Genomic DNA, 16,125 nt, shown 5'->3' with positions numbered 1-16,125 from the left:
GCACGAACGGACCTCAGTTGCAAGGACACAAGCATGAGACTCGGCTCTGCTGTACTGCCAGCACGAGCCGAGTCTCATGCAAGTGGATCGCAGTAGTGCCCGTGTGGCCCCAGCCTAAAGCAGAAACTGCTGTGTGAATACTGGCATGAAAAATACAATAGCTATATGTAAGAATGAAAATACGACAAGGGAATCTGCATTACTGCCATGAACTTAAGAATAAAGAGAAATGTAGCTATTGAATTGATCAATGCAACAGAGCCCCAACACTACGCCACGGTATTCTCTTACATTAGGGTCCCTAGCTAATGTGTGTCCTCTCTTGCAGTTAAAAAAACTTACCGTGTATGGGAAGCTGAGACCCAGGCTATATATGTATAATGTGGACTGGCAATAGGTGTGGGTGGGGAGGGTTCACAAACGAAAGACTACAAACAATTAAGAAATAACGTCTGGAACACCATGCCAAGTCTGAACTGGGTGCAAAAACCCTAAAAAAACTTCACTATATGGAGAGAAGGTATGCACACCAGTGACTATGCAAGGGGAATTAAGGAATTAATTCCACCATGCAATCCGTAGCTACTCCAGCTAACCTGATGTCATCTCAGACCTGCTCTAGTGACGCATGATGGAGGGGGAAGTATTTAGGGTATGGGTTTTTCACCAAAGCTGTTCCACCTTTGCAGAGATAAAATGCCTCATTTTGCATACAATAAAGATACGACATGTTTGGAAAGTTCTCTTTAAATTGTCCCAATTAATTCAGTGTGCAACAAGTCTAAACAAGATCAGGGCTTTGCTTTATTAACCCTAGAACGCATACCTGGGGCCTCGCAGGCCTGCTAGGTTACTTGTTTTCTATTGTAGATTTCTATGGTTGCACGTTCTAGGGTTAATGGGCTGTACCTATGTCTATCTAGTGCATTTGGGTGAATTTACACTACACCATTATTGAGAAGGCTTTTCTCTGATCGGTCAGTGCAAGATTGCCACAAATCATTCAACAAATTAGCAAAATGTTTGTTCGTAGGGTGAAATGATTTTGAACCTAGTTTATAAATCATCGTCCTCAGCAGCAGATCAGGAAATGTGCTGCTGAAAACACCACTATATAGAGAGAAGGGCTGCACACCAGTGACTATGTAAGGGGAATACATGTAAAGCAGAAACTGCTGTGTGACTACAGGCATGAAAAATACAATAGCTATATGTGAAAATTTCTCCTTATTCTTAAAGTTCATGGCAGTAATGCAGATTCCATTGTCATATTTTCATTTTCACATATAGCTATTGGATTTTTTTCATGTCCGTATTCATACAGCAGTTTCTGCTTTACATTTACCCCTTGCACTGTCACTGGTGTGCATACCTTCTCTTTATATGCTGAAAACACCGGCAGCCTATACGCACAAAGCGATCTATTACCCAATATTCCTTGTGCATTGTAAGAGCCTGTCTTAATAGGCCAGTAAATGACCACTGTGCATTTTTTCCCTCTGGCAGCGGCTTAACATTGCTGGTGGCATGCATGCATAATAATATAACAGACAGAGACAGAGACAGAGACAGAGACAGAGACAGAGACAGAGACAGAGACAGAGACAGAGACAGAGACAGAGACAGAGACAGAGACAGACACAGAGACAGACACAGACACAGACACAGACACAGACACAGACACAGACACAGACACAGACACAGACACAGACACAGAGACAGACACAGAGACAGACACAGAGACAGACACAGAGACAGACACAGAGACAGACACAGAGACAGACACAGAGACAGACACAGAGACAGACACAGAGACAGACACAGAGACAGACACAGAGACAGACACAGAGACAGACACAGAGACAGACACAGAGACAGACACAGAGACAGACACAGAGACAGACACAGAGACAGACACAGAGACAGACACAGAGACAGACACAGAGACAGACACAGAGACAGACACAGAGACAGACACAGAGACAGACACAGAGACAGACACAGAGACAGACACAGAGACAGACACAGAGACAGACACAGAGACAGACACAGACACAGACACAGACACAGAGACAGACACAGAGACAGACACAGAGACAGACACAGAGACAGACACAGAGACAGACACAGAGACAGACACAGAGACAGACACAGAGACAGACACAGAGACAGACACAGAGACAGACACAGAGACAGACACAGAGACAGACACAGAGACAGACACAGAGACAGACACAGAGACAGACACAGAGACAGACACAGAGACAGACACAGAGACAGACACAGACACAGACACAGACACAGACACAGACACAGACACAGACACAGAGACAGACACAGAGACAGACACAGAGACAGACACAGAGACAGACACAGAGACAGACACAGAGACAGACACAGACACAGAGACAGACACAGAGACAGACACAGACACCTAGAAAGGTCAGGGGATCCATAGATAATCACCCATGGTTTGGACAATAGTTACTGAATATATTCATCCATAAAGAAAACTATATTACTGGGAATAAATTATAAAATTTCCTAATATGAAATAATAGTGGAGGGGACAACCAGTTACACAGATTATAGGAATCTGATTAGTTAATGTCCAGCTCAGTGGTCAAAACAAAAACAGTCAAATAAAAGAAAATACTTTACCGACTTTCTAGAACTTAAAGGGGTAGTGTTAAGACCGGAAAGAAAAAGGTCATCGTATATGCTTCCAACAGGGGGCGCTCCACTCTTATCTTTATGAGAAGGAACCACTGACTGAGGAAGAGACCCACCTAAAGATGCATGGAAAAAACAAAACAAAACAAAAAGCGAAGCATTGTTAGTCATGACTATTCGTTCACACCCTACGGGTCTAACACCTACGTCTCCCTGCAGAACAGCGCTCTCAGCCACTTGGGTCCCACACACTGGCATTCTCCGTATCAGTATGGGTCCCAGATGTTGACCCATCATTAATCACTAGTGCTCATTTTGAACCTTTTGTCTAAGGGTGCGTGCCCACGTTTAGTGTTAGCAGCGTTTTGAATGCAGCATCCTTCAGCTGCGTCCAAAACGCTGCGGTGTACAGTACATAGTGGATGAGATTTCTAGAAATCCCATGCCCACTGTGGGTGTACTGCCAGCAGCAAACACTGACCTGCGGTGCAGTTTTCCTGAGCGCAGCATGTCAATTCTTTGCTGTGGAGTCGCACGTGTCTTCCGTAGGGCGAACACAAGCGAGAGACCGCAGCTGCCAGAGCCCCAATTGTGGGCACAGGCACCTGCAGTCTCCTGTGGAGGAGACTCGCAACCCCACAGGTCAGGACTCACCACCATGTCCAGGATGCAGCCGGTTCTGATCGTGGACACGGACCCTAATAAGTATTCCGCTGGTGAACAGATGTGAGGGCTCGTTAGCTGCAGGACAATGGCACAATTTGGCGGTACACAAAACACTTCTAGTAATGTTTAAGATTTTTTTTTTTTCTTTAGAACAATAACTTTTGTTGCTGAGATACCAGACGTAACTTTTGGCTTTTTTATTTCAATTTTTGAACAATATTTTTTCATTGACCTTTAAAAGAGAATCTGTAAGAACAATCCTTCCCCCCAAGCTATTTACATGGCTATTTGTTTTCTGAAAACAGTGTCATCCGAACCTTTATTGTTGCAATGTGTTGCACCCAGAGTGAAAATTGGATTAATTATCTCTCGCTTCATACATAACACTTAGTGGTATTTCTCACATAGCGAGATCGCTGCGGAGTCACAGGTTTTGTGACGTACCAGTGACCTCATTAGCGATCTCGCTGTGTGTGACACTGAGCAGCGACCTGGTCCCTGCTGTGAAATCGCTGATCGTTACACACAGTTCTGGTTCATTTTTTGCTCGTTTGAGACCAACGAGCACCGACTCTCTGTAAGCAGTGTATGCTGGTAACCAAGGTAATATCGGGTTACTAAGCAAAGCGTTTTGCTTAGTAACCCGATATTTACCCTGGCTACGTATGCAGGGAGCCAGCGCTAAGTGGTGTACGCTGGTAACCAAGCTAAATATCGGGTAACCAAGCAAAGCGCTTTGCTTGGTTACCCAATATTTATCCTGGTTACCAGCATACAAGCTTACAGGCTGCTAGCGCTGGCTCCCTGCACACGACACCAGGGTAAATATCGGGTAACTAAGCAAAGCACTTTGCTTAGTAACCCGATGTGTACCTTGGTTACCAAGTGCAGAGTCGCTGGTGAGATCCGCTTGATTGACAGCTCACCAGCGACCATGTAGCGACGCACCAGCGATCCTGACAGGTCAAATCGTGGCCGGAATCGCTGGTACGTCATTTAGTGAGATGGTACCCTTAGCAGTAAAGTAATTAGCTATTCTCCCCACACGTATTACCTCCTAGCATTGGCGAGCGGGATTCCATAAAAGACAATGACGGCCGTGGCTGTGGGGTTACAGGAGCTGGAAGATCACCCATTAGAAAACCAGGTAGAAACTGGGCACTGGCACCTGGTTTTGGAGAGGTTGGTGAGCCCATTATCATTGATTCTCCACCTGAAGAAATAAGAAAGGATCAGAATACAAGTGTATACAAAGCCTCATATAGGAATATATATTTTTTTTAGCCGCTCATAATTAAAACTTAAGTATTCAGCACCAATATATTTTTTTTGGGAGGAAAATTTCCTTCAGACTAGCCTTATAAACCTGTTAGTCAGATGAAATTAGTGCTTTTTTTATGGTTATCGCCCTCTTTTAATGAAAATCAATGAGAAACTCGAGCATTTTTTCCGGAATATCCTACCAGAAGGGCTGGGGTTGCAGTAAAGAAAAAAAAAAAACAAAAAAAAAAAAATAGCGTTCAAATAGAATTGGAACAGCATGGGGAAAGATGCCTGCATGCATTTCTGATTCCCGGGTCGCTGCTGAGAACAATGTTGTCAGTATGTTACACCACTTTTACAGACGGAAAAATACCCTACAAACCTGAAGATGAAATGGAATTTACAGGAAAAAAAAAAATTAGGAAACATTCTTTCCTGTATAGTGACATGTATAAGGGAAAATTAAAAAGAGGAAAAATAAACCACCTCCTCCACCTCTTAATAGCTGGGTAATATCTCACCATATTCCCCCATCGCCTATGACTACAGTAGATGACAAAACAGGGGGAAATAAAACTAAACCCATCAGTAAATGTAATTTTAAAATTTTGCTCCCTTATCTGGGCATGGGGTGTGTGTCAAATGCTAACTGCTCAAATCGTAACGAGATAGTCAAAAATTAATTAACGTGAAAAAAACAAAAAAAAACAAATCCCTTTAAAATTTCTCTTTATTTCTTAATTATTAAAATTTCCCAGGTGATTCACCCTTACACACAATTATCATAGGGAAGAATAAATATACCAGGGGACAAAAACCGTACCAAAGTTGATAAAGTATATACAATTGATGGTAGGGGTCAAAGTATGGGATCTCACACTATAATTTCTGTAGCCCAGCCCTATTATTGAACTACAGCTGACCCCTACCTACCAACGGAGTGTATGACGCCTTAACGTAGCTGGGCGTCCCCGTTCCTCGACGGCTATCCTTCACTTCCCCTAATAATTTACCCTATCATATAAGAATAAATTATGATCTATGCAGTATTTTGATTTATGGTTGGACTTATTGAGTTCTCAAATATATATATACACCTGAGACAAAAAAAAACTATATCCAAATAATGTATACAAAGTCTATTCTCTGTTAATTAACAACCATAGGAATACATAAATTACAGAAAAGTCCAAACCAGACCAAATGCATACATATAAATGCATAGAATTGTCATGATATCCTGGAGAATGCCAGCATATCAACCAAATATTAATGAATAGATGTCATATTTTTTTGATTAATTTCTTAAATCACTTCCCTTCTTATAGTGCATCCGCACTGCCTCGACGCGTTTCTCCGCCCTCTAGTCTGGTTCATCAGGAGGCCCAGGGGGAAAGGGAATGACGACCATTCAATGATGACAATCTCGTATGGTAGTGGCTGCCGCCATCAAGGCGTCAGTTTAAATAGATCATGTCATCCATTCTTGGGATACTAGATCGCTAAATGCAGGGCAGGCTTCTGTCTATAAAATTCTATTGCGCATGCTCTGTTAGTTTTAAACGCTAGAGCGTGTAAGGCCAGACTGCGCATACCCGGAAACAGTATCCTGGTAACCAAATCAAACATCCGTTTCCTTATTTCCTCATGTTGCCGCGATTGCGCAGATAAAGCCGTTACTGCGCATGCCTGGACGTGCTGCCACGGCAACCAGCCTTAACATGTTATTACAACGTCGTGCCATGTCACCGCGCATGCGCAGACCAAACCAGGAAGCGCAATACAACTATAGTGTCCAAATCCACATATTACTTGCGATCAGCATACCAACCAATCAACTTCTTTTTGGAACACGGCATAGCGCCAATATTCATGAATATTCTGAATACAAGGGCAGAATACATATATAAAAAACGTCACAGTTACATTCAAAAACGCTCTTCTTCATATATATATATATATTATATATATATATATATATATATATATATATATATATATATATATATATATATATATATATATAGCCTGCTTATAAGAGGATTACTTTATCTAATAAATATAGCCATTATGATTCTCATTTCATTATTTGATAAAATATTGTTTTATTCGATTCCATTTCATATTTTTTATTTTTTTATATTTCTTATTTTTTTTATTTTTACAATAGGCAGTATACTGTATACATTATTGCTATATGGAATCACCTTCCCAATGTCACTTCATAATGACGATCCACATGGTCAAAAAGTGTCCATGTAGATGATTTCATACTAATATCCATCCAATTAATCGATGATATGAATCTACCCACAATAAATTACCCTAAAAATGTTTTGATGATGTAGTTCTACTCCATACCATATGCACAGAGTCATTTTCTTCCCCCCATTTACGGGGTAATATACTTGGCTGTTTCTTACTGGAAATCAGATGTCAAACACTCTAGTGGAACCTAAACTGCAGGTCCACTCAAATAAACGGTATATAATTCAATTTTTCATTGAGGCCATTCGGAGTTTGGGTTTTTAATCGAAAGATCCACTGGCTCTCCTTCCTCAAAATCCTGTTATCCCAGTCTCCTCCTCTTGGGCTAGGTCTTATTTCCAACACCCCGAAGCGCACAGATTTTATATTACCTTGATGGATATCCCACACGTGTCAGGGGTCTCTCTTTTATGTTTAATATCACCAACATGTTTCCCTAGCCGTCTTCTTAATTCCCTCCTGGTTTTTCCCACATAATCACGAGGGAATCACACGTTGCCAGGTATACCAGGCCCTCACTTTTACAATTTGCGAAGTCTCTGAGATAACATTCCCGTCCAGTGCTCGCACTAGTAACTGATTTACATTGCATCAACCAGTCACAGTATTTACAGCCACCACATTGAAATGTGCCTATAGGTCTACGATCCAACCATGTACCGGCAGGTGTAGGTCGACTGTAGTGGTTGTGCACTAACTGATCCCTAATCGAGCCTCCTTTTCTAAAAGTGACCATAGGTCGAGGAGGTAAGACATCTGCAAGATCAGGATCTGCCCTCAGGATCCCCCAATGTTTCCGTAGAATCTGGAATATTTTCTCTGATTGATCATCATATGTACCTATAATTCTTATCAGGTCACCATCGGTCTTCCGTCTATTATTTACTTGTAACAGAGAACTACGTTCTTGACCTAGGGCATGTTGGAATGCACCATGGAGTACCTGGTGAGGATAGCCTCTTTCCCTGAAAACATTTTCTAAGGTCCCTTGATTGCTCAAAAAAGTCTTGATCACTTGAGCAATTCTTCCTCACTCGGAGGTATTCACCTTTAGGTATACCTTTCTTCAGGGGAGTAGGGTGAAAGCTGTCCCACCGAAGTAAGCTATTTGTGGAGGTAGGTTTTCTATAGGTCTTAGTTGACAATGATCCGTTACCCTCAACACAAATTTCAACATCTAAAAATGATAGATGTGACTTGTGGATTTCGTAAGTGAACCTCAAGTTAATATCATTAACATTGATACATCTCATAAATTCTTGAAACTCATGCTGGGTACCCACCCAGATGACTAAAACGTCATCAATAAATCTTCCCCAATATAAAATGAGGGCCACCCACCATGGTGTATCCATACCAAAAATGACAGTTTCCTCCCACCAGCCCAGGAACAAATTTGCGTACGAGGGAGCACATGAGCTCCCCATCGCAGTGCCCCTGAGCTGATGGAAGTACTTACTGTCAAACAAAAAGTAGTTGTGTGTTAAAACGAAATCAAGTAAGTCCATTAAAAAATTATTGTGGTCCCAGAGGAAGGTTGCTCTGGATCGGAGGAAATGGTTTACAGCCTTTAGACCCTTCTCATGTGGGATAGAACTATACAGTGACTCCACATCTATTGAAGCTAGATAAAACTCACCCTCTACCGAGATATCCTGGATTTTCATGAGCAAGTCAGATGTGTCCCTTATAAAGGAGGGGAGTGCTGAAACAAAATGGTCTTAAGATGTTATCTATATACACACTTGCATTTTGAGTCACTGAACCTATCCCTGACACAATAGGTCTTCCTCTGAGGGGCTCCAGGCCCTTGTGGATTTTTGGAATTGTATAAAAGGTGGGAATCATGGGACTTGATGGAACCATAAACTCATACTCATTTTTAGATATCAAGCGTCTATCCAGAGCCTCATCCAGTTTTTCCAACAATCTCTCTCGGAAGTCATTTGTTGGATCACTCCTCAAGATGTTGTACGTGTATTTATCTCTAAGTATAGTTAAGGTGGCTTTATACACTGCAACATCGCAAATGACAGCTGTAACGTCACCGGTTTTGTGACGTAATAGCGACCTCCCCAGCGACATTGCAGTGTGTGAAACACATCAGCGACCTGGCCCCTGCTGTGAAGTTGCTGATCGCTACAAATCGTTCAGGACCATTCTTTGGTTCTTTGTTTCCCGCTGTGCAGCATGATCGCTAGAAAGTCTCAGTGTGTAAAGGGGACTTTACAGCGACTTCGTTAGCGACTTCCCTTTCAAAAAGCTGCTTTACAACGTCCCCAATGACTAGCTAGGTCGTTCTGCAGGTCCGGATCGCTGTTGCGTCGTTGGCCAGGTCTGCCTGTTTGACAGCTCACCAGCGACTCACCAGAGACTTTGTAGCGATCCCGGCCAGGTTGGGATCGCTAGAAAGTCTTAGTGTGTAAAGGGGCCTTAAGACACATTTCTCTGAATGGTTCATGGTCCATCAGTACCAAATTCCCACCTTTATCAGAGGACTTGATAATAATGTTTTGCTTCTCTTTCAACTTTCGTAGGGATCAATTGTTTTTGCCATTTGAGTTTTGAACTGCAAAGCAGAGTTTTTGCCCAAATTTCTGCCACAAAAAGGCTGCAGTTTGAACTGCATAGTGGGCACAAGAAACCCAAATTCCCATAGACTTTGCTTGAAAAAGCAGAACACATCCATTTTGGCATTAAACGCTGCAGTTGAAAAAGCAGCAAAAAAGCAGGTAAAAAGCAACGTGGACACATAGCCTAAAAAGGTGCAGTTCAAAACGCTGCAGAAACGCATGAAAAAATGCAACGTGGGCACATAGCCTTAGACATAAAGGAGCGCCTCATACACATTCTGTTATAACTGAAAGGTAGTGCCAACAATTGGAAGAAGGGATTGCAATACACCATGGAAGACACTTAGAGGAGGGCCTCAAAAAAACCTTTTTTTTTTTACCCATTTTTAAAGGCACGGGACTCCTAGAGTGGTAAAGCCTATGCACTAAGTGCAAGGGCTGAATTTTTTGAAGAGGTAGGCCACATACACATCTTGAAAAATTATTATCAAGCTCAGCATACACACTATGGAAAAATGAATTATGACCCTCTAAAAATTATGAGGACCGCCTATTAGCCCTCTAAACACTTGGAGTATGGGCCACCTGATGACCCTCTAAAAATTTTGAGCGATGACCGCATGATGACCCCGTTGAAATGATGGAGGAGGAAGACAAAAAAGAAGAAAGAAGTAACCATGAAAAGTTTTTGGGTGGGAAGGGGTGCATGGGAATACACCAGAAACAAAAAAGGAATATATTTAGGTTCTGCTGCGGTTATCCGGTGGGATGAGGCCAGCATCTCTAAGGTGGGACAGTTCATACCATGTGTCCAGCTTGGATACCCAATAGCTGTGAGGCATAGAGGAATTACAGAAGACGCTGGTATGATGATCTAGGTACTAGTCCATCTTCCAAAACTTTTCCCTCTTTATCAAACTATCCCATGCATGAGGGCCTGGGTACTGGGAAGGTCTATTTAAACTATCCCAGACCTTTAAGGGGGCTTTACACGCAGCGATATCACTAGCCATATCCCTGGTGAAAGCACCCGCCCCCGTCGTTTGTGCGTCACGCAGTTCGTGCGGCGTTACAGCGGCGTCACTAAGTGGCCACCCAATAGAAGCGGAGATGAGCGGCCGTAACATCCCGCCCACCTCCTTCCTTCCTCATTGCCGGCGGCCACAGGTAAGCTGTAGTTCATCGTTCCCGAGGTGTCACATATAGCGATGTGTGCTGCCTCGGGAACGACGAACAACCTCCGTCCTGCAACAATCAACGATTTTTTGAAAATGAATGACGTGTCAATGATAAGGTGAGTATTTTTGATCGTTAACCGCCGTTCGTTGGTGTAACACACAACGACGTCGCTAACCATGCCGAGTGTGCGTCACGGAATCCGTGACCCTGGCGATATAACGTTAGATACGTCGTTGCGTGTAACGGGGCCTTTATTGTTCCCTGCCTCTGTTAGACCTTGTGTGTGTCTCCCTCGTTTTAACTCCTTGGTTGCCAAAGGGACTATGACCTCTGCCATCAGCATTGTCAGATGAGAATTTTTGTACTAATTGTTTGATAAGGGTTTTCTGGTATTGCCACATTTTATTATTTTATTAGCCCTCTCTACCACAGAAAAAGAGATGGAAAGTTGAAGCGTGGGTCAAGAAGGGTGAACAACCAGTAATCAGCGTTGGCCAAGATGCGCATAACACGAGGGTCAGGAGAAAGTCAGCTATCTGTGCCAGACTCCCAGGAGGCAAGACATCCCTGTCTCCACCAGGTGGATGACTGTCCAGCTAGTCTTCAGCCGATCCACGCTGAACAGACGGGATGAGGCTGGGTGGTATCATCATGTTTACTTTCTTCCGCCATCTCCACCTGGTCCACATGCAAAGCTTCCTACTTAACTGTAAGCAGCAAGGGCTTAAGTAGACACTGAAGCGACAATTACATCATAATCAACCTAACATCTTGGTTGATTGCTCAACGTTTTTTAGAACCTCACATATGCAAGATATTCATGCCCACTCGTTAGCTCTTAAGTGAGGAGGTGGAGTAGAATATCGATGGACATGTTGTACCTGGTATTGAACTACTGCCCCCTGCTGGAGTTCCAGTGAGTGGTCACATCGCTCATCAGTCTGTGAGATGGCACTTGCAAGCGCGGCTGCAGCACTGCCAGATCGGCGACAGCTGTAGCTGACTTGTGGAAATTGAAACACACCTTCACAAGTAGCTCAGGCAAATCTGGGTAGGTTTTCAGAAACCACTGAACCACTAAGTGGAGCATGTGGGCTAGACATGGTACTAGTGATAGCTTGCCAAGCTTCAGAGCTGCCACCAGGTTACAGCCATTATCACACACGACCATGCCTGGTTGTAGGTTCAGCATCGAGAGCCATAGATGTGTTTGGTCTGTTATAGCTTCCCACTACTCTTCAGTAGTCTGCCGTTTTTTTTTATCACCTAAACAAATTAGTTTCATTGGAGCCTGTTGTCGCTTCACCGAGGCAGTGCTTCCAGCTTGTGACTGATATGGAAGATGTGCTCCGAGATGATAATTCAGAGATGGATGATGAGTAGGAGGGAGGGGGAAACCCTGATGGAACTTTACTCCCTTAGGCCCTGTGCGCACTGGAAAACGGTGCGCGGTTTGCCGCGGTTTTACAGCGGTATTTTTCACCGCAGGTTGGTACATGTGTTTTAATGCATTCAATGCAATAAAGCACATTGAGAAAAAAAAAGATAGATAGAGGGATAGATAGAGGGATAGATAGAGGGATAGATAGAGGGATAGATAGAGGGATAGATAGAGGGATAGATAGAGGGATAGATAGAGGGATAGATAGAGGGATAGATAGAGGGATAGATAGAGGGATAGATAGAGGGATAGATAGAGGGATAGATAGAGGGATAGATAGAGGGATAGATAGAGGGATAGATAGAGGGATAGATAGAGGGATAGATAGAGGGATAGATAGAGGGATAGATAGAGGGATAGATAGAGGGATAGATAGAGGGATAGATAGAGGGATAGATAGAGGGATAGATAGAGGGATAGATAGAGGGATAGATAGAGGGATAGATAGAGGGATAGATAGAGGGATAGATAGAGGGATAGATAGAGGGATAGATAGAGGGATAGATAGAGGGATAGATAGAGGGATAGATAGAGGGATAGATAGAGGGATAGATAGAGGGATAGATAGAGGGATAGATAGAGGACAGATCAATCAACAATCGACACACTGCATTTCTCCCGAGCGGTAGTGTGTTCACATTACCGACCGAGAGAAATGACCTGTAATTACCTCTGTAGGCTCGTTAAGAGACTGCATTCTGTACAGTGTCAGTCGCGGCTGGATCCAAGCGACATGGGACCTTGGTGTATTACGCCGAAGCTGTGTGTTTGGGGGGAGGGGGTTAATAAAGGGGTGAAAGATGGGTTTTTTTCTGTTTTATTTTAAATAAAGGATTTTTCGGTGTGTGTTTATTCACTTTCCTTACAGGTTAATCATGAAAGCTGTCTCAGACGCTGCCATGATTAAAGCCTGGACTTAGTGGCAGCGATGCGCTGCCACTAACTCATTATTACCCTGATTGCCACCGCATCACGGCAACAGGAAGAGTCGGGGACACTCCGGGACTGTCTCATAATGGATGAGACCGTCCCGGGGCAGCTGCGGGCTGATATTCTCGGCTGCGGGGGTGGGGGGAGGCACTAACCCTGGCTCTCGCCCTCCCCAGCCTGAGAATACCGGTCCGCCGCTGTGTGCTTACCTCGACTGGACAGTAAAAATACGGCGGAGCCCACGGTTTTTTATTTTTATATGTCCGTTTGATTTCTATGTGTATTCTATATGTCTGTGTGTGAGTGCGAGTGCGATGTGTGTTTAATATATGTCTGTGATATGTGTGTGTTTACTCTCTGCTCCGCTTCCTCTGTCATAATGACATAACTTCCCTGCAAACCACAGGCAGCGATGAACATTACCGCAGGTAAACTGCGAAATACCGGAGGGAATAACGCAGGAAAACGCAATGAACCGCACAGAATTCGCTGCCTGCGTTATTCCCTGCGGGATTTCACGATTACATGGCAGTCATTGGAGTGAAATCCCGCAGCGATGTGCGGAAAAGAAGTGACATGCAATTGTTTTTGCTGCGGGAATCCCGCAGCAAAACATGCAGCTGTCAAAATCCGCATAGTGCGCACAGCATTTTTTTTTCCCCATAGGATTTGCTGGTGATTCACTGCAGAGATGTTCTGAACATTTTCGGCAAAAACCGGCAAGTGCGCACAGGGCCTTAATGCTCGGTGTCAGAAGCTCATGTGCCATCCCAGGGTCCAACTCTGTCCCGGCCTCCACAAGGTTCACCCAGTGTGCAGTCAGGGAAACGTAGTGTCCCTGGCCACAAGCACTTGTTTGTGTGTCGGTTAAGTGGACCTTCTCAGTTGCTGCGTTTGTCAGGGCACAGGCGAAGTTATGGCACACTTCGGCTTTTTTTTTTCCTTCCTGGTTTTGCTGCAGCAGTGTGCACACACAACATTTTGGATTTCTCATAGACTTTGCTAGGAAGACTTTTTACTGCAGGAAGCTTTTGAACAAAAACTGCACCAATCCTGCAGCAAAGAACGCAGTGTGCGCACAGTAACGCTGGACGGCACACTGGGAAAAATAGTGATGGCTGCGGACAGAGTACTGAGGGACAGCTATCACCATGAGGCTGGGGCCACACGGGTACTACTGCGATCCCCTTGCATGAGACTCGGCTCGTGCTGGCAGTACAGCAGAGCCGAGTGTCATGCCTGTGTCCTTGCAACTGAGGTCCGTTCGTGCGAGCAGACCTCAGCTGCGGGGGGCGGGCCGGCACTCAGGAGAGGAGGGAGGGATTTCTCTCCCTCTCGCCTGTGTAGCCGGCTATAGCCATTCTCGCACTGCACTAGCGGTACACCGGTGTACTGCGAGTGCAGTGCGATTTTTCTCTCGCCCCATTCACTTGAATGGGTGCGAGAGAAAGAGTCTCAGCTTACAATCGCAGCATGCTGCGATTGTTTTCTCGGTCCGATTAGGGCTGAGAAAATAATCGCTCACGTGTGCTGACACACAGGCTAGAATTGGTCTGAGGGGAATGCGATGTTTTATCGCACTCCACTCGCACCGATTTTCTCGCCGTGTGGCTTAGGCCTAAGGCTATGTGCCCACGTTGCGTCCTGTCCCTGCAGAAATTTCTGAAGCGATTTGAACAGCACACGTGCGCTTCATATCGCTGCAGAAAGTCTAATGAAAAGCCAATTTCATGCGCTCTGGATGCAGCCCCTCCCATTGGATGCAGCCCCCGCTCTGTCTGAGCGCAGGAAAGAAGTGACATGTTGCTTTTTAGAACGCAGTGATTTGGCAGCATGTAAATTGCTGCGTTCTAAATCACAACGTGCGCATGGATTATGCACAATTTTCATTGATTGTGCAGGGGACGCAGGACGCACACGTGGGCACAGAGCCTGAGGTTGCAGAAAGCCTCAGTGGCCACAAGCCTAAACAGCTGCATTACCAAGGATAGGACTTTCTGTAACTACAACTTTACATGAGGATTTCTTCTTTATACAATAATTGTACTGGGGCAGATACAGCGCGTTACAAGTCGTCATGAATATTATGTACTGAGAATATACACATTTAATATAAATAATTAGGAGCGCACTATGTGACCTCTCTTCTATGAAAGTTGGGAGATGTGCAAAACCTACAGCTCTACCTAAATAACGGACCTCATACTGCTCTACTATCAGCGATATAAAGACTGGAAAGGCAGGAGAAGAGATCAGAGGAAAAGGTTGGCGGGTGCGACTCACTCAGGGGCCACAGCCGGAGACTGCGACATCAGCAGGAGATAGATCCACCAGGGCGGCTGTATCCCGGCAGGAAGCATCATGCCCTGTGACGGGCCGGGCCCGGTGCGCCACTATCACTCATACAGAACCCCACACACCACTGATAATGATAGCGAAAGGAAAAGCGCTGTATAATAAGCCACCGCCGGCGCTGACCGCTCAGTCACTGCACAGCCCTCACCCGACCAATGGGGGGCGCTATCGTACAACTTCAGCGCAGCTACAAGTGGGCAACCAAGAGCACAACTCACCCACGAGCTCCAAGTGGAAAGCTGACATGTCTCCAGGAGCCGCCCAGCTTACTCCATGCGCCTCACATGGGCCGGGATGGCCAGCTGACACTTCCCGCTGTCACCGCTCAGCAAATCACAGCCCGCCAGTCATCCTCATGACGAGGTCTGGAACGCAACGTTTTTTCCCTGCTGTTTGTGACGTCACTACGGTAAAAGTCATTCCGAGCTGTCATTGGCTGCAGCAAAAAGGCGGAATTGAGGGTTAGGTTGCGTCTAGGCTCTAGCATAGAGTTGATTTTTCGTGATCCTCACTGCAGCCCCTCCAATCTAGACGGCTCAGTACTGAGGTGACTAGAATGGAGTTGATATTTTGAGGGACCTCATTTTAGCAACTCCACACTAGATGGCTCCCTACTGAGGAGACTAGAATGGAGATGATCTCTCTCCCTCAAACAATCAACTCCAATCTAGACAGCTCCTCATAGAAACCACTAGAATGGTGTTGATTTTTCGAGGTCCTCATTTTATATATATATATATAAAAAAACGCACACACACATATATATATATATATATA

The 16,125-nt window shown here is 44.6% G+C and overlaps 1 protein-coding gene across 2 annotated transcripts in view; it reads right to left on the bottom strand.

Annotated features, from left to right (window-relative positions):
- LOC142301813 (nucleoporin NUP35-like) overlaps nucleotides 1-15,703 on the bottom strand; it is a 41,801-nt gene extending 26,098 nt beyond the window's left edge. Inside the window, exons 1-3 of one of the 2 annotated variants that reach the window (XM_075342841.1) lie at nucleotides 15,567-15,703; nucleotides 4,394-4,552; nucleotides 2,662-2,789 (exon numbers count right to left, since the gene is read on the bottom strand). In XM_075342841.1, the coding sequence (XP_075198956.1) occupies nucleotides 2,662-2,789; nucleotides 4,394-4,552; nucleotides 15,567-15,594 (315 nt within the window). In that variant the 5' untranslated portion in view covers nucleotides 15,595-15,703. Of the gene's footprint in view, nucleotides 1-2,661; nucleotides 2,790-4,393; nucleotides 4,553-15,276; nucleotides 15,472-15,566 lie in introns of those variants that run through there. The other variant, XM_075342842.1, reaches the window with a different exon arrangement.
- Nucleotides 15,704-16,125: the final 422 nt, after the last annotated feature.

This window comes from Anomaloglossus baeobatrachus, chromosome 4, assembly GCF_048569485.1.
Source record: "Anomaloglossus baeobatrachus isolate aAnoBae1 chromosome 4, aAnoBae1.hap1, whole genome shotgun sequence".
Classification (NCBI taxonomy): domain Eukaryota; kingdom Metazoa; phylum Chordata; class Amphibia; order Anura; family Aromobatidae; genus Anomaloglossus; species Anomaloglossus baeobatrachus.
Note: the sequence above shows the minus strand (reverse complement) of the source record. Positions and strands in the feature narration are given on the sequence as shown.